Source organism: Panulirus ornatus, chromosome 21 (assembly GCF_036320965.1).
Source record: "Panulirus ornatus isolate Po-2019 chromosome 21, ASM3632096v1, whole genome shotgun sequence".
In the NCBI taxonomy this organism is placed as follows: Eukaryota; Metazoa; Arthropoda; class Malacostraca; order Decapoda; family Palinuridae; genus Panulirus; species Panulirus ornatus.
Window position 1 is genome coordinate 13,925,832 of NC_092244.1, and position 23,976 is coordinate 13,949,807.

Sequence of the window (23,976 nt, forward strand, 5' to 3'; positions counted from 1 at the left end):
AGACTACCTCCACATGAAGAAAATGCAAAGACTATTAGTCCCTTTATATCAAGGTCAAGCAAATACTTTTAATGAATTATCCGTGAATAATCCTGTTTCTAGAAACATTACGTAAAACTTTGTTTTTCAGAACACAGACCAGTGCAACATTGTGCAAAATTGGAAGGATCTCTTCCTGTCACACTTTCCAATAAAATTTCCAATTGTGTTTTGGTTTGAATCTCATATTGGTTGGAACTGGCCACATGCCAACATAGAGATATCTGAATGAAGAAGAAGTCTGATTTAAAAAGTGTAAACAAAGAGGAAGATAGAAATGTGGAAATAGGAAAAATAGATGCACACGAAAGTAAGGAAAATGAAATTTGAGAATTATAAATAATTAATAACCATCAGGGATTTATCAAGGCATTTGGGGGGAAAATTGAAACTGGAAAAAAATCAACAAATTGGGAATTAATAATTGCTTAGTATGTTATGAATAATAACCCATTTCTGTTATTTTGGAAAATTTTGTATATATTGTGTACCATGCCATTAAACAGTTTTACTTTCACATCTTTTAGCCTCCTGAGTGCAACATGATAGACCCCTGAACTTGCAATGATGGTATGAGTTTTGGGTGTGATAAGAATTTCATGAAATGTCAGAAACCAACTGATACCTAATCATTACTTTTTATTTCAGTATGTATGGTACTGGAAAATGCGTGACATAGTACGATCAAGTGTACAGTGGGTTGTCACCATTGTTTTGGTTGTGATCCATACAGTTATAACCTTCAGCCTTCCAGTGCCAGGATGTCCCACGTATGTTTTTAGAGGTGCCAATGTATTTTACTTTGTTTTCCATTTCATTAATTCATTCTTATCCTTTCCTGTACTTACCATCAGAACCTGTGAAACAACAAAGCTTCATGGGGTTACAAAATTATTACATACTGTAAACTGACCTGATATGGTAGTGTAGCCATTTCATGGAAGTTTTATTTCTAGTCCCATTCATTTGGCTCTTCATTTGTTTGTCTGTTTTGCATTTCCATTTACCAGGTAAAAAAGGTGAATGAAATTTTGTAGACCACCCTACTCTGACAAGAAATGACTATGCTCTGTTCACTTTAGGCCAAAAGTCAAAGTGACAAGTTTTGCAACTTGTTTCACAGCTGGCATTGCAGGAAATGGCAAGTTTGCCAGCTACAGTTGTCCTATTAAAAGTATCATGGGTATAATTAACACTGTGTTCTGTGTATTCTATAAATTACTATGTGGTGAAAATATTATTTCAGTGCTAACATTAGAGGAGAGTCACTTGAGTGACTAACTAAAACAATTGGAATTTCTGTACTGAGCACATATTATTACCCCCTATTCTTAGATTTGAATCATATTTGTATTTGCTATGACAAATACTTCCCACGTATTCCCTGCGTGTCGTAGAAGGCGACTAAAAGGGAAGGGAGCGGGTGGCTGGAAATCCTCCCCTCTCTTTTTTTTTTTTTTTTTTTTTTTTTTTTCTCCAAAAGAAGGAACAGAGAAGGGGGCCAAGTGAGGATAATCCCTCAAAGGCCCAGTTCTCTGTTCTTAACGCTACCTCGCTAATGCGGGAAATGGCGAATAGTATGAAAGAAAAGAAGAAAAGTTATGAATGACATGAATATACCTATAAGAGCTAGGAGTTACAGAAATGAGTAGTAAGATAATTAAAACTGAGCATCAGTAGTTGACACAGAATTGAAATACAGTTTTAAAATACAGTGGAATAGTGAGGAAAGCCAGACTGTCTGGCAGTGGGTTTTCTACTAGATATCTACTAGATAGAATGGTGTAATTCTTCCTTTCTAGGATCCCAGACATTGAAATCATTCCCTAAGGATGGTACTTGCACCTGATGTAGATAAAATCAGGTGAATTGTGAATGAGGAACATTATATCAATTACAGTAATACTGCTGTTCAGTGATACAAATGAGAATAAAAGAATTGATAGTCATAGGATCACACCACTGACAAGAACTTGGAATGAAGAGCTGGATGCCAGGAATACTTTTATTTTTCACTAGCTTTTACTGTACAATAACAGGAACTAAAATAGAGAAATTTGGAGCTAGGAAACCTTACTACTTATAGTGTCACTAAAATGAAACATATTGTCAGGGGTTACCTTGGTCCTGGAGGACTGTACAATGGAGGCCAGCATGGAAACTGCACTGGAGGTGCTGCTGGGTACATAGACATCAAGATTTTTGGAAGGTCACATGTTTATCCTCATCCCTCTTGTGCTGTCATCTACAACAGTGATATGCCATATGATCCTGAAGGATTCATGGGAGCTTTTACTTCAGTGCTTATGGTAAGCTTCATAAAAAGATCAGATGTTTATCTTGCATTGCCAACTGTTCATCATTTAATCCAGTCAGTTGTTTCTTTTGCATTTACCATCAGGGGAAGTTTTCATAGTTACTGAACCACAGTAATTTAATCCTTAAACTGCGATAATTGTCCACAGATGATGCATTGTTCATTCCTCGAATCGTCAATTGATGATGTAATGGTTCCTGCTCTCAAAGGAATTCCCGGGTCAAGTTTGATTCCACCACTTAAAAACAGTGGTTCCAACAATGTTGTATGGTTGCGAGGCATGGGCTATGGATAGAGTGGTGCGCAGGAGGATGGATGTGCTGGAAATGAGATGTTTGAGGACAATGTGTGGTGTGAGGTGGTTTGATCGAGTAAGTAACGTAAGGGTAAGAGAGATGTGTGGAAATAAAAAGAGCGTGGTTGAGAGAGCAGAAGAGGGTGTTTTGAAATGGTTTGGGCACATGGAGAGAATGAGTGAGGAAAGATTGACCAAGAGGATATATGTATCGGAGGTGGAGGGAACGAGGAGAAGAGGGAGACCAAATTGGAGGTGGAAAGATGGAGTGAAAAAGATTTTGTGTGATCGGGGCCTGAACATGCAGGAGGGTGAAAGGAGGGCAAGGAATAGAGTGAATTGGAGCGATGTGGTATACCGGGGTTGACGTGCTGTCAGTGGATTGAATCAGGGCATGTGAAGCGTCTGGGGTAAACCATGGAAAGCTGTGTAGGTATGTATATTTGCGTGTGTGGACGTATGTATATACATGTGTATGGGGGTGGGTTGGGACATTTCTTTCATCTGTTTGCTTGCGCTACCTCGCAAACGTGGGAGACAGCGGAAAAAAAAAAACTTAAAAACAGAGATCACTAGCATTCTCCAGCCATAAGTGAAAAAATATCATATGCCTAAGTCACCCGTATGCAGTTTCCAAAAAAAAAATTGTCCACCTCCATGTAATTTCAAAGGTGATACCCAGCAGAGTTTTATTGTGGGTACAAGCATATGATGCTCTCCGGGTGAAATCATCGAACATCTGGTCTTTGAAACGAGTGTGAGTACCAGGAACCCACCTCATTATGCTTCTGGCTATTTTTAGGAAATGATGTTCTTTACTTTTCTTGGCTGCCACTTCATTTTGGGAATTTCACTTTTAGACTCTGTTTTTTTCCAGTTATGCTTCGCAATGGTTGGCTCTTTCCTTTTTAAGGAGAAAGGCTTAATTCTCACTTGGATGCAAAAAATGTGGGTACATGTGAGATTTCTAGATGTGCTGGGTGCTCAGAATGTGTGAAAAAAGACCTTCACATTCCCTCCCACAAGCCAGTTGCCAAACCCCCACTTAGAGGATATAAAATGCAAATGACTCCCATTTGCAAAGAAATACAAGGTCTGGATTGAGCAACAGTGGAGTAAGGCAAGGAGGCTGGAGGGTGCTAGACAGTGAAACACCCAGATAGAGTGATGACCTGGGGTTGCTTTTATGGTGCAATGGTTAGGGGAGTTTTATTTCTTACCTAAAAGCACTATAGTGAAGGGACAGCAGTGCATTCTTTTAAGGTGTTATTGGACCATCTGCTTCCTTTTTATGAGGTTCACCTGGTGTGATTTCTTCAAGCAGGATGGTGCTCCCTGCCATAAGGTTAACAAGGCGAGAAATTGATTTATCCGGGAAAAGTAATACATGGCTAGTGGGGACTGGGAACTCCCCAGACCTTAAACCACTTAAGAACTACTAGAACCTGATTAAAGTTAAACTTACTTCCTGCAACACCTCATTCAGGAGATTAAGATCCTGTGGACATAAAACATGGACCTAGATTCAGAAGCCTTACCAATTCCATGCCCAGATATCTACAGATGGTCATCAAGGCCTAAGTAGAGACGATAAAGTACTAAATTGCAAGTGCAACATTGCCTTTGAAAATAGATAGAGAGCAGACAAGGTTTTTTGCGGACACTGTATATCATCACAAAAAGGTGTATAATATGCAAGATTCCATTCTCACTCCTAAAATATAATACCAACTAGTATATAACTGTTTTCTTTAGAATAAAGAAACAACTTGTTTGCCATATCCCATGTTAGTGCGGTCATGCCTGGAAGCAGACTAAGAAGTGGCCTCATTCACTCACATCCACTCCTAAGCTGTTATGTATAATGCACCGAAACCAGAGCCCCCTAACCACATCCAGACTCCATAGAACTTCCATGGTTTCCCTGATGGTTTCATTTGCTCTGGTACAGTCAACTGGCAACAAATCGCCCCTTTACACCAAACCATTCCAATTTGCTCTATCCTGCACCTACCTCACACCCATCTGCATGTTCAGGCCTCTTTCACTTTAAGCCTCCTTCACTCCTTCCTTCCACCTCCTCCATGGCCTCCCCTTTTCTTTATTTTCCCACTTCTGACACCTACACTCCATTTGGTCTTATTCTCCACATGTCCAAACCGTTTTGCTGTAACTTTTTCAGCTCTCATACATACTTATCATACTGCAGCACCTCTCCCTTACTCCATCATTTCTTATTTGATCAACCCTGCTCACATCACAAACTGTCATCAAACATCTCATATCCTTCACATCCACCTAGTTTCTTACTTTTTTCCTTATCTAGGGGCCATTCCTCAGATTCATACAACACCTTCAGGGTTACTTTGCCATCAAACACAACCATATTTGCCCTCCCAGAGAGAGATCTTTCTTTCCATACACTCCTTAATACTCCTAGGACTTTTGCTCCTCTCTCCAATCCTGTGGCAAACTTCAGCTCCCAAGGTTCCATTTGCTGCTATGGCCACACCCAGGTTTCTAAGACACTCCACTTCTGGTTCTCTCCATTCAAACTCCAACCAACTTAATTGTTTTGTGGCTTATTACATGCTGATGATTACATGTCAGATGGCTCAAAGGTGCATATATCAGTGGAACAACCTTCCTGAAATAAAAAAGACTGCCTAATTCATTAGTACTGAATAGTTAGGTTAGAATCTTTTTCAAAGTTCAGAGTACTTCTCTGTTTCTACTGCCTTCTGCTATCATGAACATCCATGAAAGCACCCACTGGTCTATTGCCATTTGCATTCCATTGTGTTTATGATTTATATCACCAAAAAATATATGCATAGTGTATTGTTGTATATCTTCAGGTACAGCTTGGAGCAGCAGCTGGACGCATTATCATTACGTATGGGAACCATAAGTCACGTATTAAACGCTGGAATATTTGGGGACTTGTCTGTGTAAGTTGTTTTCAGTGCCATAACTTGACAAGTGCCTTCTTACTATCATTTGTTGCTATCAGTACAAAGTTTTTTTTGTCAGCTGTTGGTTGTCTTAGATTTGATGCTGCATCAACATTTTTGACATTTTGACAGAGTTATTGTTACAGTAATATACTTTGTGCTGTAAATCCAAAATAAATGTTGAATGATTCTATTTGCCTAAGTATCCCAGTAGCTGAAGCATATCTTTTTCATAACTATACAACTACTTGTTTATGATACATTTATGCATGAAGATTCATCCTCCTACAGGTATATGTTAAATCATCAGGACATTTCTATTTAGATCATCTGCATGTGTAGAACATATGTTGTTTGAAATTGAATGATAAGCACCACATACTGACACTGCTTGCTCTATAAGAGTTAATATGAAAAGAATGAGGGATGCATCAGTAAGTAGTTGTATTGCAATGCTGCTTAATTATCATTTATTTATTATATATTTATTTTGCTTTGTTGCTGTCTCCCGCGTTAGCGAGATAGCGCAAGGAAACAGACAAAAGAATGGCCCAACCTGCCCACATACACATGTATATACATACACATCCACACACGCAAATATACATACCTATACATCACAATGTACACATATATATACACACACAGACATATACATATATACACATATACATAATTCATACTGTCTGCCTTTATTTGTTCCCATCGCCACCTCACCACACATGGAATAACAACTCCCTCCCCCCTCATGTGTGCGAGGTAGCGCTAGGAAAAGACAACAAAGGCCCCATTCATTCACACTCAGTCTCTAGCTGTCATGTAATAATGCACCGAAACCACAGCTCCCTTTCCACATCCAGGCCCCACAGAACTTTCCATGGTTTGCCCCAGACGCTTCACATGCCCTGGTTCAATCCATTGACAGCACGTCGACCCCGGTATACCACATCGTTCCAATTCACTCTATTCCTTGCACGCCTTTCACCCTCCGGCATGTTCAGGCCCCGATCACTCAAAATCTTTTTCACTCCATCTTTCCACCTCCAGTTTGGTCTCCCACTTCTCGTTCCCTCCACCTCCGACACATATATCCTCTTGGTCAATCTTTCTTCATTCATTCTCTCCATGTGACCAAACCATTTCAAAACACCCTCTTCTGCTCTCTCAACCACACTCTTTTTATTTCCACACATCTCTCTTACCCTTACATTACTTACTCGATCAAACCACCTCAGACCACATATTGTCCTCAAACATCTCGTTTCCAGCACATACACCCTCCTCCGCACAACTCTATCCATAGCCCACACCTCACAACCATATAACATTGTTGGAACCACTATTCCTTCAAACATACCCATTTTTGCTTTCCTAGATAATGTTCTCGACTTCCAAACATTCTTCAAGGCTCCCAGAATTTTCGCCCCTTCCCCCACCCTATGATTCACTTCCGATTCCATGGTTCCATCTGCTGCCAGATCCACTCCCAGATATCTAAAACACTTTACTTCCTCCAGTTTTTCCCCATTCAAACTTACCTCCCAATTGACTCGACCCTCAACCCTACGATACCTAATAACCTTGCTCTTATTCACATTTACTCTTAACTTTCTTCTTTCACACACTTTACCAAACTCAGTCACCAGCTTCTGCAATTTCTTACATGAATCAGCCATCAGCGCTGTATCATCAGCGAACAACAACTGACTCACTTCCCAAGCTCTCTCATCCACAACAGACTGCATACTTGCCCCTCTTTCCAAAACTCTTGCATTCACCTCCCTAACAACCCCATCCATAAACAAATTAAACAACCATGGAGACATCACACACCCCTGCCGCAAACCTACATTCACTGAGAACCAATCACTTTCCTCTCTTCCTACACGTACACATGCCTTACATCCTCGATAAAAACTTTTCACTGCTTCTGACAACTTGCCTCCCACACCATATATTCTTAAAGCCTTCCACAGAGCATCTCTATCAACTCTATCATATGCCTTCTCCAGATCCATAAATGCTACATACAAATCCATTTGTTTTTCTAAGTATTTCTCACATACATTCTTCAAAGCAAACACCTGATCCACACATCCTCTACCACTTCTGAAACCACACTGTTCTTCCCCAATCTGATGCTCTGTACATGCCTTCACCCTCTCAATCGATACCCTCCCATATAATTTACCAGGAATACTCAACAAACTTATACCTCTGTAATTTGAGCACTCACTCTTATCCCCTTTGCCTTTGTACAATGGCACTATGCAAGCTTTCCGCCAATCCTCAGGCACCTCACCATGAATCATACATACATTAAATAAATATAAATGGTTATTTCTGTTTTAAAGATTAGGATGGTGCTTTGTCTCTTAATGGAGAAGGTAGTTTTCTTTTTTTTTTCTCTCAGCTTCAAAGTGAACCCTTTTCCTATGCTTTGCATTTTCTCACTCAGACTCAGATTCCTCTTAGCATGCATCTCTCATTAGTCATATTTGCTAACCAGTTTTCTTATTTAGATGGTACTATATTCACACATTCATGTAAGTCTGCTTTTGCTCATTCAGAAAAAAATTACCCTCTTCTTTGTAAGTTCCACACTATGATGATATATTCATAGGGGCTGATGGCTGGTTTTCTCTGTGGTTGGCGGAAGGAAGGTGGTCTGATTCCTGTGAACAAGAACCTGTGGTCACTATCCTTTGTATTCACCACAGCCTGCTTTGCATTTTTTCTTCTGTCCCTCTGTTATCTGCTGATAGACAAGTGGCACTGGTGGAGTGGCAACCCTTTCAGATATGCTGGTAAGTGCACTAATTGACTGCATCATAACTGTTTTTATTTACTATGAATTAGATTTTTGGACTGGCTCTTATGGTTTTTCTCCAAAATATCAAGAAGAATTATTTCACCTCAGAAATACATGTACATCATGTGGAAATGTATGATTTCCTAATAAAATGTTGAATGCATTACCAGACTCCACCTTCATGTGGTTATAGTATGAGTTATGATGGTCACTTTCAATGAGGTTGTATCATTGTCAGTGGACAGAAAGAAGTACAGTCTCATTAAGGAACTTCACACTCCAGATCTGAAACTTCAGTAGCCCATTAAAAGGGATCCTGGGGTTATACAATTAGAATTAAAATAATATACAAAATAGATTTAGAAATTTAAAGATTTTGGACATTTTGATCCAACTAATAATTAACCCTTTCCGATGCCCTATCCCTCTTGGAACTCCCTCAAGGGGATAGCCACAGCAAGTCTTCATAACTGGTGAACTCCAGTGTTGCTTATTAACCTTTAGTACCTCACCCATAACAGTTACTGATAGAGGGCAACTGCAGTGCAGTGTTTCCAGAGGCTCCTACCTAATGTTCCTACCAACTACTTCTCGCTAATGTTCCTGCCTAATGTTTCATCCTACTTCTACCTAATGCTCTTGCCTAATGTTTCATCCTACTTCTACCTAATGCTCTTGCTTAATGTTCCTACCTAATACTTCAACCTAACGTTTCTACCAAAAATTCCTGCTTAATGTTCCTACCTACTAATTCTATCTGTTGTTCATAACATTTGTCAAAAGGTAAGGCTAGTGCATAGTACTCACTGCAGGATAATCTAGAGTTATGAAGAATGAGTTTTGTGAGTTCAGTGTTGTGAAGGAGAGATTGTATGTTTGTGGACAGAATGCTAGCAGTCCACATGTAGGTGAGGCAAAAGAAGACAGCAACTTCAGTTACAGAAGTGCAATTTGACAACCACTGAAGTGTTAGTTTGCTATGTAGTTATTATACTTAATGATATTTGTTATGAATTATTTCCCGTATCTGGTTATCCTGCATGGTAGCAGCCACTGCCTTCTATCGAATCTCATGAATAAATGATATTGTGGCATTAGATGATTTTGATCTCCAGTCACACACTCCTGTTTGCACATTTATTGATATATAAGTTTTCAGTGACAAAGATGCGAAGTTAAGCCTTCTTCCCTTTAGGTTGCTTTGGAATGACTACATGAGTGAAGGGTGAGGGATGGGTGTGCTCATAAAGTAAGCTATGAGCTTGTAATGAGTGTGTTTTGGGGCTACAATCCTCACTTCCTCATCACCCTTTGCATTATGATGACTCTTGAGGGTTTGAGACTGAAGGCATTAACAGCTGAGGTTGGGGGACAGTAGTGGCATGATATCATGGATAGGATAAAGGTGCACAACTTTTGGTGATTACAGTAATTCATGTGTAGTTTGTCACACTGCCAGTCAGGATATACAGTTACAATTTTGTGTACAGAGCCATTAATATGATATTTTTTGTTCTTTGTTTACTTCTAATGCTAATGTCAATCATGTATAGCTGTGAGAGCTTAATAAAAAAAAAAAACTACTTTGTCATTTTCTTTCTTTGTTTACTTCTAATGCTAATGTCAAACATGTATAGCTTTGACAGCTTTATAAAAAAAAACTACTTTGTTAAAGAAGATACCAATCACAAGCTCAAAGCTGACTTCTTTTTTTATTTGGCGAGTGGGGGCAGCATTTTGTTTAAATACACTCTGGAGTGCTTAATTCTTAAGATCACTTGTATTATGCCGCAAACACAAAGTTTTATAAGTTTTCGCAACACTGAATACTTCACTCAAGAGGAGTATTTCATGCCATTACCAGATTTTTTTCTTTTTGAAATCATTATTACACAATACTTGCAAAGTAAATGAAAGCGAAACATTCATGATCTTTATTTTTTGTAACACTTTCATATCCTGGCACACACTCAGGGATCCCTATGTCCATCACTGTCATCCCTCCATCCATCCTCTGTTGATACGAATCATACTTTAAAGTTCATCTCAGTCTTGGTTTAAGTTTTAAACTAAATGAAGTACCTATGAAATTTGGTGCAGCTTATCCTCAGCATTTAAAGACCTGAGTGGCATAAGAATTTTAATTTGAATTCTCTGACACCAATAAAATGGTTTAGCCTGGAACTTGTACTGGCTCATAGCTCAAGGAAAATTAAATGTCTGGCCATGGAACTTGATACATATATTTACAATGTTTTCCAATGATATTTCCTTCCATTATATCACTCCCAATATTAACTCTGCTGCACTGTATGTGACACAAGTGCTCCAAATAATACAACTCTAGTTTTTCAAGAGTAGATATGCACCTTCACTCTATAACATTTTCATACTGAAGATGAACATGATTTGAAGAGGGTGGTGTAACCTGTCACAACTCTACCTCTCTGTATTTCATTACTGTATGTATTTTCAGTACCTTAGGGATGATCAGATACACATAACTTAAAAGACATGAAATTTGCAACATGTTTTTCTATCATTTCACTTTGAAAGCTGGGGTTATTTTTCACAGAGGACCAAATTTTTCATTTACATCACCTCTCATAGCATCATAATAATGTTTCAGCTTCTGTTGGAAACAAGTAGCAGTAATCAAGTTTAGGCAAAATGTGTTGACTTTGTATCTTTATTGTATTAGTTTTTCATATTCTAAATGCATCCATGATAGGGGACCTATACATTTCCTTGAAGTCTGACAAAAAAGTTTTGGTTACTCTAACCTATGTATATAATCAAATTATTGACATAAGTTTCTATGAAAAACTCCCTTTCCTTAGGTATGAACTCAATTCTACTGTATGTGGGCCATGAACTTTCTGAACGCTTGTTCCCATGGTCGTGGCAACCTGTGGGACAGTACCACTCCAACCACCTCATCATGAACCTCTGGGGCACCAGCATCTGGGTCATCATAGCTTATCTCTGTCATAGAAATAAGTTTTATGTGTCTTTATAAAGCACTGCAGAGGAGCTTGGCAGCTTATTTATTGGTGCTGATGTGACAATTCATGGTTGTGTAAATTGCATTTTGAATGCAAGATTTACTACCTTACTGTAGAAGTTTTGTTGAGCAGGAACTGGTAATTATTGTTATGGAAATTCAGAATGGTCAAACTAATTTTACTCTAATCATTTCTAAGTGTAAATGAGAGCATGTGTTAATCTTAAACAGCAAGGGATTTTATGAAAATTCAAACCTTACACAAAGTATTCTTAGACAATAGAAACTTTATTTTTAAGAGCATAATTTGAAATTAAAAACATCTGAATCGAATTAGAACGGAAACAAATTTGTGTATATGCAGAGAATGCAAACTTTTATTGGTAGAACGTAATTATCCTTTAAAAAGCTTCAGTAGTGGTATAATTTATGCAAACATTCAGCACAGTATTCTGAATAAAACTTTTACAGTTGTATTAGGATAAGATATCTTCAGCAGTTTGTCAGAAAACTTTTTTACAGTATTAGAATATGAAAAAAGAATGTGCAGCGAATGAATTGAAAGGGGTGTGAACTGAATGCTTAGAAAACAGAATTTTGTTTTTAGTTAGTTTGACTTTCAACTCTACTTATGAGTGTTTACTATGGTAGTCATATAGTTTTTAGGCTCTTTATAATCTGTGATGACCCTGTTTTAGTTTTCTCTAAAAAACAAGTGTTATAAACTCAACAAAAAAAAATCATCTTCACCCGTACTCTGTGATACAATATGACACAACCAACAAAGAGTTCTGAAAGAAGCTCTTCAGTCTGGCATCTATGTTCAGAGCTCTGCTTTCCTTGGCAGCGACTATAAGTGACTGTTTACTTTCCGTTCAACTTTGTAATCTGTCATTATTGTCTAATTTCCTGATATCATAAAATATTCTGAACATGAATATAATGACTGGTACGTGCTGATGGGTAGCCTATCTATTTCAATAACTGTAAACAACTATTCTTTAAAATCCTAACTATTCTTTAAAATCCTTAGTAACCACAGAAGGAAGATGAACAAAGCAGTGTTATGGTGGACAGTACACATCAGGGTTCCTCCTTTATCCTGGACCTTGCTGATGGTATTAAGATTGAACTATATAAGCATTATGTGATCATAAATGTTAAACAAAGGAAGAGGTGTTAATCATGTGTGCTTCAGTCGGCAGGGAAGTTTTACTGCTCTCTAGGCACTTGATGTGTTGTTTTACAACCTTTGTTGTACTTTATGACACTGTAATATAGTAAGTAACTGAATATTGTTTAATGAATGCTATGTGAATCAGTAAATTATATTCTAATATTCATCAAACAATTTGCATTGTACTGTTTGTATATCAATTGTTCCTTTGTATGGGTATGCATATTTGGTTGTTCAGAGTTCAGTATCATAAATTTGCTGATTTTCAGGTGATTCCTCATAATTCAGAGTTATTAATCATGTAATGACTGTGGTGACTTAATGACTGTATTACTAGAGCTCAATGTGAAACAAGTATCCTAATAGTGCCATTTTTTTAAGCTTTATATATTGTATTATAATTTATGTAATGCATTTAGATATTCCAATAAAATGATAATTGTATGTTTTTTCTTTTTTGTATCTCGTGTGTGTTGTAGAAGGTGGCTAGGAGGAGTAGGGGCTAGAAATCCTTCCCTCCTGTATTACCTTCCAAAAATAGGAACAGAGGAAAGAGTCAGATAAGGATCTTTTCCCCTCTAAGGCTTTAAACATCTGTTCTTGACACTACCTCGCCCATGCAGGAAATAGCAAACACAGGACTGTATATATAAGTGAACTCGCTAGAAAAATAAACAGAGAAGCTCCAAGCTTTCCACTGTATTTCAAGGTGTTTTCCTTGAAAATGGCTTGAAATACAGTTATGTTAATAGAGGAAGCTATATGGAAATAAAGACATAAATGAAGTTTTCAACCAGACCCCCAAGAATATTATGCTTTTCAATGGAGATAAGTTTCAATCCTCTGGCATGGAGAAAAGGAAATAAAAAATACAACAGAATTTTTCAAAGACGAACACTATCATCAACCAGTTGAAAAATATCAAAGACCTCAGATTAATATTGTCTAATGACCTAACCTTCAGCGAACACAACAAAATCAGTTGCCTCCTCCAGAAGGATGGTGAGATGGATCATGCTGGAAGGAAGACGACGATGACGACTTTCAAGACACTAATTTTTCCTTGCGCTACCTCGCAAACGCGGGAGACAGCGGCAAAAAAAAAAAAAAAAAAAAAAAAAAAAAAAGAATATTGCTGTGTTTTAACATCACCCTTCTAGAAAAGCAATTTCACAGAACTGAAGCATTTGAGGTATCTTTCACAGCTGATACCAACATAATAATGGAACTAAATTACTGGTAATGGCTAAAATAATTGAAGCTATACTCCTTTGAGTGAGGACCCGAGAGGTACTTAAATAATAATCATCTATGGTTGGAAAATCCTATAAGGAATATCTCCAACTTAAAAATAGCATCCTACTGAAACAACAGGATGGGCAGGGGAATAATGGGGCAGGCAAGAAACGTCGCTGAGGCTTAGCAGGTCGCCCTTGAGTTCATCCCAGAATCATCAACTCTCCGTCAGCATCCACAGTGAAAGTGAATACTAAGACACAGCATTAATTTCACGCATGGAAGACTGTAAAATACTACCACTGAAATCCAAAGGTGTGATATACACTAAATGAGAGAATGCCTTGTTAGCCTTTAGTGCCTCATCCTTAACAGGCCACTGACAGAGGGCAAACCTAGCACAGTGTTTGCACAGACTCCTCCCTAATGTTCCTACCCATTACTTCTACTTAATGCTACTGCCTAAATGTTCCTACCTCCTGCTACTATCTATCCCTCCTACCATTTTGCCAAAAGGCAGATTTAGCACATAGTGCTCATAACAAGAAAATCTAGTTATGAAGAATGAGATGTGCAAGTTAAATGCTGCCTATTGTTATGCATGATAGAGATTGTATGCTTTTGGACAGAATGCCAGTAGTCCTCGTGTGGGTGAGGCAGAAAGAAAAGACAGCTATCTGGGTCAGAGGAGTGCAACTTGATAACTACTAAAGTGTTGGTTCACGACACATCTGTCACTAACCCTCCCGATAGCCTGGCAGGTATTACTGGTAATATACCTCCCTGTTCGTTGGCTGCCTACCAACTATGCTAAGAAGTGGCACCCAAGTTCACTAGGTACATAGGCTTTATTGCTTTTGCCACCCCCTTGAGGGAGTTCCATATGGGAACAGCCATCAGAGATACAAACAGATAGAAAGAATATCTTAAACATCTAGGGCCCAGGACTTTCCAACATTTTACCTGTAACCATGTGGTACACCATGGAATGCACAGTGGAGACATTTAAGAGAGCCCTAGACAAGAACCAACAAAGTGTAACAGAATAGCCAGGCAGTGGGGCTATGTGGGGCTGTGGCTTCTAAAAGCTTGATCGACTAACAACCCAACCTAAAAGTCTGGGCCCAGCCTGAGCTGTGGGGGGTATAGGGCCTCTAAAGACTTCACCAGTCTATGAAATATTAATACTGAGGTAAATTTCTACTATCTTAATATACCTAGATGCCTTTCCTGCTATGGCAAGGTGGTCTCAGAAATAAATGAACATTGGATTTTGCAAGCATCTGGTCTGTAGCTGCCTGTCTGAAACTAAAGCCAACCTTCAACTGCATTCTCTCATTTACCTTGACTGCCTCATATACCATGGTTCAGCTTACTGGCACCACATCAGTCCAGTTCATTGTATCCCACATATGCCTCTCACCCTCTTGAGTATTTTGGCCATGAAAACCTAGAACCTACCTAACCTCAACACTCATATGAAGAACAACTCAAGAAATTACACCTTCCAGCACTGGCGTATAGACAATCTAGAGGTAATATGATCAAGGTGTACAAGATGCTAGTCAGAAAATATGATGAAAATATGTCCAGTTCTATGCAACCCCCATAATGACTCCACCACCCATAGGCACCAGCTTAAAGTGTATAAATCAAGATCAAGATTAGATATTAGGAAATATTCGTTTTCGCAAAGAACTGTAGAAACATGGAACAGCCTACCGGAGAAAGTAATAACAGCACCATCAGTACAGTCCTTGGAAGCAAGACTAGATTATTTCTGGGAAAGCCAAGCACAGAAATATAGCTACAAGAAAATACACAACCAGCCATGACCTAAAAAAATTTAAGTTTAGACGAGGAGCTGACAAAAGAGGACTCCACAGGAGCCCTACAGTCACATGAGGATCTATGAGTATCCATCCTTTTACCTCCTTGGTTTCTCCCTTCCCTTACTCCCTCCACACCAGACACAAACATCCTTAGTCTTTCTTCACTCATTCTCTCCATATCTGAACCACTTCATCACACCTTATTCAGCATTCTCAATTAGAATGTACTTATTTCTCTCTTACAATCATTCCTTACATCACATACTGTCCTCAGGCACTTCATTTTCAATAAGTCCACCCTTTTCCTTTCATTGTATTCAAAACCAAAGACTGGGGTCCAGGCAGCACTGTTGAGCCTAACATACTTTCAAACACAGGTATACCTCACCATACTTCCTAGATGCGTTCCTGGGTATCATGAATTATGAAGAAAAGACAGCAAATAAAGCAAAGTTCTATGGGTTCCAGTGGAACTTATGGATACCTCTATGTTCCTGGGATACAGCTCTGATTATTGTTTACATAAACATGGGAATGACATATAAATATGCTTGTACAGTAAACATGGGAATTACATATAAATATGCTTGTACAGTAAACATATAGTACTAAATTACTTTAAATTCTTTAACATAGCTAATCTTAACACTTACCCAAGCTAGCTGAAGACCGTACATATGGAGGGAGGTGAATGGATGGAATCCTAGTTATAAAACTGAAGGACCAGGACTGTTTGTTTCTTCATAAAGGAGTTATTTCTCAACAAATCTATCCAAAGTTAACAGAGCAAAGTTCTTCTTTCTCTGCATGCATAATTCCCTGTTCTGGGCAGAGGCAGTTGATGAAAACCCTGATGCTTCACTCTCGGTTTGGATCATTCTCACTTAAACTGTTCACCATTTCAACCCAAAGTTTGAATAATTTAAAATAATCTAGCACAATGTTTTCACAGGTACTGGGTCTGCCAACGATGACTCTGTTCTTGAAGTGGTATCAGCACCTCACTCAACATATCTTTTCCTCGTGATTTCTAACAACTCCATTACGTTCTGCTGTTACATCCTGTTTGTTCTGCTAATCCAATGACGTCGTGTTGAATGACTGGAAGCTGTTCATAAAAAAAAAAAAACAAAATCATTGACATAATCCAGCCAGACTTTTGGCCAAACACAGTTCATGGGAGAGGCAGCAACTTCCTCCCTCGACTCACTAGTGTTAGCCACGGCATTTATAACATGATAGACACGTCAGAATCTCTAGTGTCAGGCTTCTTGTTCTGACCAGCTGAGGTGTAACGCAGTTCACCATTTGCCTCTACTAACTTCCTGATCCACCAACAGTAGCAACCATGTTGGAAAGCAGGATCATTACCTACAAAAAATGTTCACATAAGTCGTCCAAGGCAGGATAAGGTGACCAGGGGCATTATCAATTGAGCAAAAAAAAATGTGTGGCAGGCAGATCTTGGCACAATCATCCCTCATAAAAGCGTAGACCTGGGAACTAAAACAATCCTGGAAGAGAATCTTTTGTGGTCCAAGCCTTGGTGTCCAGAGCGGCAGTAACAGGTTAACTTCGAGTAGAGCCACGGGTGTCTCGCAGTGCTAAAACCAACGTTACTTTGAGTAGTGCTAAACCAAGAGCTTGATCTTGAACATGTGGTCTTCCCCCACCAGGGAAATGATGAATATTCTTGTTGGCATACGCTTCTACCATGGTACAGACATGTATCATCTACAATGAACACCTGTCGAGGTTTGTAGCCACCTTGTTCAAAGATGGTCTTCAACGAGGCTGGGTATTCCCCTACAGACGTGCAACTCCTGCACTTGCCTCACCAATCAACATGGCGTTGTGAAATCCATCCTGTCTCTCATAGCACTCAAGCCTTCCTCAGTTACCGCTAAAACTCTTACCTCTCAATCTCCTACCATACTTGCTCTCCTTTAACTTTTCAGACAGTCTTGGCGTTTCGCCGAGTAACTTAAGCCCTTGGTGGGACGTTGCGCAGATTTGGGTATTCACACGTTTAACTTGTGCTCCATATCTGCCATCACCTTACTTCTGGCAAGAGTTACCTTCGTAACACTTGAAGAAGACACACTCAAAACGCACTAACCATCAAAAAGTCTTTTTTTTCTGTTCTCAATGATGTTGGTGGAAAATGACGGGCCTTGGTGATATCAACATGTTCACATGCATCACACCGCTCCAGTATTTTCATTTTGAATTGCACTTGAATAATTTTTGCACTCGAGGTACTTTAGGCACTTGTCACACATAATCTAGACAGTTTTGAGAAAAATGGACAATAATGACCTACAAAGTTCCATCATATCACAGAAGTAAACACGAGCAAACTGTGTGGCACGCGGCACACCTCGGGCACGTTAACGATGGTGCCAAATATAAGTATTAAATTAACAGTCACTTAATGCTTCTTTTTTTTATGAAATAATTCATCTGTGTTATCAGTTTATGTAGAATACTGTCCCCTGCCATAAGGCCAATATTATTATGAGCGATATTTTTTTTCATTTTAATTACGTAGTGAATGTTCCAAACTAAATTACGTTTGAAATACCGAAATGAGAGAGCCATTTCTGAAAGAACTAGCAGAACATCATCTAAGAATAGTAAAACAACCAAGAAACAACTTATACGGTTCTTAACTTAGCTAGGGAGAAAAAAAAATAATGAGGATCTGTTGGGAGCGAAACGGCGAGACATCTAAAGATGGTGGTGAAAGACAGAAGGCATCACTTTAAAATTAGCCAATACACCAGAACACATTATATACCGTCCACATTACCTGAGACGTTATCAAATATGATAATAGGCAAATGTTTGATAGATGTAAATTTAAGTAAATATTGCGCTATCGGTCGCCCATATTTCATCACGTTCATAACATGCAATCACATTGAACCTTACCCTTAGGTAGATTTTATCTTTTTAAGCCATGGGCAGGTGCATATCCAGGATTTGGTTATGGAGGGAGCGAATTCTGACGTCTGAGCATTGAAATAACTAGGTTCCTGTCGTATTCTAACTTGCTTTGGGTCCATAAGGTCTTGAACTCCTGAATGAGTCTTGGCACTGAGGTGTTGCAACTAAGTTTGACTCATCTGGATTCAACAACTCTTAATCGGGTTGATGTCTTGGGAGTTCCTGGAGCACTCTAGCTGTTGAATATTTTCCTCTGATAGCCTTTCTAGCCTTATGGCAGGGGGAATTATCCTGCATAAATTGATCACACCCATGAACCTTGTAAAAAAAAAAAAAAAAAAAGATGGTTTCTCTAGCACCTTTAGGTACTGCTCTCTATTCATTACAGTATTTCTAGGTAAGAAATACAACCCTTCCCTACCCATTGCACCAGTAAACACCGAGATAATCACACTGGGTGTTTTACAGCCTTCACTGTGAAATGAGTCAAACCAGCTGGCACCCTCTGACCTTGATTGCACTTATTCAAAGGAACTTTCTACAGAAAACTTCACCTTACGCTGACTCTGTTGTTGCTTACTCCAGTCCTTAAATTTCTCTGCAAATGTGAGTTGTTTGTGTTTCATTTTCATCATAAGCAGGGTTTGGCTGCTGGCTTGTGTGGGGAATGTGAAGGTTCTGTTGAATGGTTCTTTGAATGACATTTTCTAGTTATGGATGGCTTTTCTTGAGTTTGGCAGCAGAAACGCAGGGTTGCTTCAATACTTTTTGTCTTAGGAGGTTATCTGTAGATCTAGAAGTCTCTCTTGGGTGACCAGGAATAGACTTTGTCAGTGGAATGACATTGACAGGGAGGCCACAAGTGTAGGTAAGCAGCCACCTGACCGTATGTTCTGAGTGTCCAGTGCACTTATAAATCTCATGTGTACCCACACTCTCTTGCTTCCAAGCAAGAACTTGGGCTTTCTCCTCCTCAGAGGTGAGAGCCAACCATTTTGACATTTTGAAGCATAGGTGGAAGAAGTATAGCACACAGAATTGAAATTCCCAAAATTAAGCAGTAGCCAGGAATTAAGAAATAATACCCATTCATAAAAGATAGCCTGAGGCACAATGAGGTGGATTGCTGGTGCTCACATTGTTAGAGGCACTAGTTAGTGACCAAATGTATGATGATTTCACCCTGTGAATGTCATGAGCTTGTGCCAACAGTAAACCTTAGCCATGTATCGCCCTTGAAAATATACTGGGGCAGAGTTTTCTTGTGGACTCTGTAGAGAACTCAAGTAGTTTTGAGTTATTTGGATGTTATTTCAATTGGTAACTTTAGTAAAATTCTTATAAAACTGAATATAACTGTTGTAGAAAAGTTATTTTATGATGAGATCAACAACCAGTTTTGGAAGTAAATAAATCTATATATCATAAAGCAACTGATAGCAATAATCAAGGGACTTTTGTTTTGTTTTGAAATGGTTTGGGCACATGGAGAGAATAAGTGAGGAAAGATTGACCAAGAGGATATATGTGTCGGAGGTGGAAGGAACGAGGAGAAGAGGGAGACCAAATTGGAGGTGGAAAGATGGAGTGAAAAAGATTTTGTGTGATCGGGGCCTGAACATGCAGGAGGGTGAAAGGAGGGCAAGGAATAGAGTGAATTGGAGCGATGTGGTATACCGGGGTTGACGTGCTGTCAGTGGATTGAATCAGGGCATGTGAAGCGTCTGGGGTGAACCATGGAAAGCTGTGTAGGTATGTATATTTGCGTGTGTGGACGTATGTATATGCATGTGTATGGGGGTGGGTTGGGCCATTTCTTTCATCTGTTTCCTTGCGCTACCTCGCAGACGCGGGAGACAGCGACAAAGCAAAAAAAAAAAAATATATATATATTATTATTATATTTTTTTATCATACTTTGTCGCTGTCTCCCGCGTTTGCGAGGTAGCGCAAGGAAACAGAAATGTATTGGTATGTATATGTGCATGTGTTGGCATTTATGTATATACCTGTGTATGTGGGTGGGTTGGGCCATTCTTTCGTCTGTTTCCTTGTGCTACCTCGCTAATGCGGGAGACAGCAACTAAGTATATTAAAATTAAAAAATATGTACAGACAATTCTGTCATTATAAACTTATGTCATCGTTTTGGGAATTAATAAAAATGACAAGGTTTTTTCATTAATCACTGAAATATTGAAACTTAGATATTCCTTTTTTTCATGACTGATTGCCATCTTTTATGTTAGAGAGATAGTTCCAGGAACAGTTGAAGAAAGGCTGCATCCATACAATAGCTGTCATTTGTAAGGCTTTGAAACCACAGCTCCCTATCCACAACCAGGAACTACAGGTCTTTCCATGGTTTATCCCATATGCTTCATATGTACTGGTTCAGCCTATTGATAGCATATCAAATGCCATTTTAATCATTATTATGACTGAGAAAGCTTATTGTATGTTGATAGTGCAAGGAGGTAAGGGGCTACCCTTGTTGCCCTTCCCTTCCAGGGTAACAAAAGTTCTTTTTCAAAGAAATTGGTCCTCAGGTAATTAAATATAAATACAAAATTTTAGTGTTCATAAAAGTATGGGGTTAACTGAGTGAGTGAAACAGTAAGAGTCTGACCATCTTTGTTGGTGACTGAACTAATAGCAAAAAGGTGGGAATGCACTGCACATCCTAACCATGATTAATGTGTTTTATGATATGTAACTAACCATATTTAGTGCTTAATAACAAAATTTTATTAACTGAATGCATTTCATTTGAGGAATTACTTTATCATTTGTGAATGATGTATGTGTGAAAATGAATATCGAGAGGGCAAATAATGGGAAATACCTGTCCCTTTGTAATCAAATAAATTTCTAGGCTTGTTACAAAAATCTGCATAATGGTCTTTAAGGTAGTGTTACTATGTTATCTCATATCAAGGGCATTTTGTTGAAATAAAACAAGTGTATCAGTATATGGATATGTTTTAAAGAAGAAAAGTCTTTCATGTATAAAAAAATTTGCATGTCATGCTGTTTTACCTTTTACAAAACACTGTTAACTTTAGTTAAACATTTATATTTCAAATGTCATTACATTTTTCTAGGGCATTTGATAATTCAACCCCAATTATTATTTTCTTAGTTTTGCTTTTAATATATTCAGCCAATGAGCTGGTTGATCTTTTCATAGCCTGCATTAACAAGGAACTTAAAGGTGGCATCTTCCTTGAGGTCTTGGAGTTCATCACTAGCCAGCAGCTCCTCCGAAGGAATGAGTAGTTCCTGGATATCACTACCTGTAATAAGTGATAAAATTGTTAACTTCATGAGTGATGCATAACAGTAGGGATTTACGTAAATATTCTGCCTCCAGCTCTGATATATGGAAAATTTCATACATGAAGTTCAATATAAGACAGATAAATGTGACCTATAAGATTAAAACACAAAAGAATTACAACCCCATGACTCCTAGGCTTCTGGCCACCATTTCTGATTTAATTCATCACATTGTATAATGTAATAGGTAAGGGTTTGTCTGGCCTTGGATGTCCATAGAAATGCCACACTACCTGGATTATCATTTCTTAGTGCACTATCACATGTTATTCACAGTGCAAAGCCACTAACATTCATCCAAAGATTCTCAAATTCTACATTTTCAAATACTGATACATATGCTACTTATTCTCTATCTTTCCTTTCTGCCCTAAATGCTGCTTGTCAGTTTCTGATTAGTAAAATACAAGACAGCTTAAGACTGGGTATGTGCAAATGAGGCAACTATTCAAATGTTCCTGATGCTACTCCATTGTAACTGTTACACTCTTCCAAACTCAGACACCAGCTTCTGCATTTTCTCACTCAAATCTGCCACCAGTCCTGTGTCATCAGCAAACAAATCACTCACCTCCCAGGCACCACCACCCCAACACTGTAAACCTGCTCCTCTCTCCAAGACCCTTGCATTTACCTTCCTAACCATTCCATCCATAAACAATTTAAACACCTATGGTTACATAACACACATACATGTTGCAAACCTACCTTCACCTATAACCATTTTATCCCTTCCCTTCCTTCTCACACACATGCCTTACTTTCTTGTTAAACTCTCCACCATATATGTACATGGCAGAGTTTAAAGGGAAACTCATAAAGGACCACATTACCAAGAACTGGACCCACAGCCTTTGGTTGGCTGCTGCTCCCCATAAATTCTGTGTGGAGATTGGCTGCTTTAAAACTAACCATTACACCTCCTTTCTTTGAAAAGTGAAGTTGTGGAATTATCTTCCTTTTATCTTTCCCTCTTCAAATAAAAACTCTATCTTTAAAATTGTGGTCCACAAACACTGTGGAGCTTTGGTTGATTTCTTAATTGTTTTTCTCATTTTTTTCACCCCATAACCATGATGGGGGTACATTTTGTCCATGCAATATCAGACTTTATAAAAGTAGACTAATGTACCATTTTGCACAATACAGCATGCAAATACTGAATTATTCATTTTGTCATTGATTAAAAAAAAAAATCATACATAAATCCTTTTAAATACCTTGGGTAAATGCTAATTCAATAGTTTTGAAGAGGAGAGTGTCACTGATGGCCTCTAATGGGTTATCTGTGTCCATGTGCTGCCATGTGTTACGTAACACAGCTCGCACCCATATGTTTTGCTTCAACTCAGGAACTTCCTCGACTGGTACAAATGCCAGCAAATCAAGTGCCTTTTTGAAGTCGAATTCATTAGCATAAATATTTTCTTTACTTGTATACAGCTGTAAGAAATAATAATGTATGAGTGTCTTTGACAAGCTTATTTCTGTAACTATGAATAGAGGTGATAACATCCTCACAGCCCATAATCAGGCAACATTTCAGCACATCTAGTGAAAAAATAATCATGAATATATCATTACCTCATCCTTTTTAACAAATGCATATCATTAGGTAACAAGTGGAAATACTATATGAACAAACCACCACTGCCACACTGATCACCAGACAGTGCCAGCCCATCTTGTGCCTATTATACTTGGTGATCAGTTCAAGTACATATGTCCAAGCAAAATACCTTGGAGAGGTTTTTCAAAGTGTCTAGTCACAGTCATAAGTCTTCATTAAGCCCAGGCCTTGAATGAAATACAGAAAAGGTCCCTCAAAATCATATTGGCACAAAGAACATGTCTGTTAATGTATCATACCCCCTGCATATGATTTTGTCATCCCACTAATGGATGTCACTTTGTGACTTTAAATTTTAAACACCACAAATTTTTGTTTCATGATAGTTCTAGTGCAAAATATTTGCCAGTTTTTCTTTTTTTGTGTGTGTGGTGGCAGTGGCAGCTTGCAGG

General features: G+C 38.6%; 3 protein-coding genes across 4 annotated transcripts in view; 1 reads left to right on the forward strand and 2 right to left on the reverse strand.

The window, feature by feature from the left end:
• LOC139756382 (heparan-alpha-glucosaminide N-acetyltransferase-like) overlaps positions 1 to 13,728 on the forward strand; it is a 42,505-nt gene extending 28,777 nt beyond the window's left edge. The window contains 5 exon segments of the mRNA XM_071675779.1: positions 688 to 809; positions 2,153 to 2,348; positions 5,510 to 5,602; positions 8,229 to 8,412; positions 11,258 to 13,728. Coding sequence (XP_071531880.1) covers positions 688 to 809; positions 2,153 to 2,348; positions 5,510 to 5,602; positions 8,229 to 8,412; positions 11,258 to 11,436 — 774 coding nt within the window. The 3' untranslated portion in view covers positions 11,437 to 13,728.
• Positions 1 to 18,023, reverse strand: part of LOC139756380 (uncharacterized) — a 127,445-nt gene extending 109,422 nt beyond the window's left edge. The window contains exon 1 of the mRNA XM_071675773.1: positions 16,320 to 18,023. The gene's annotated coding sequence lies outside the window, so the exon portion shown is untranslated. The remainder of the gene's footprint in view (positions 1 to 16,319) is intronic.
• Positions 18,024 to 21,581: 3,558 nt separating this feature from the next.
• Positions 21,582 to 23,976, reverse strand: part of Nup133 (nuclear pore complex protein Nup133) — a 53,244-nt gene continuing 50,849 nt past the window's right edge. For both annotated transcript variants that reach the window (XM_071675782.1, XM_071675781.1), the window contains exons 20-21: positions 23,175 to 23,397; positions 21,582 to 21,911 (exon numbers count right to left, since the gene is read on the reverse strand). In XM_071675782.1, the coding sequence (XP_071531883.1) occupies positions 21,775 to 21,911; positions 23,175 to 23,397 (360 nt within the window). In that variant the 3' untranslated portion in view covers positions 21,582 to 21,774. The remainder of the gene's footprint in view (positions 21,912 to 23,174; positions 23,398 to 23,976) is intronic.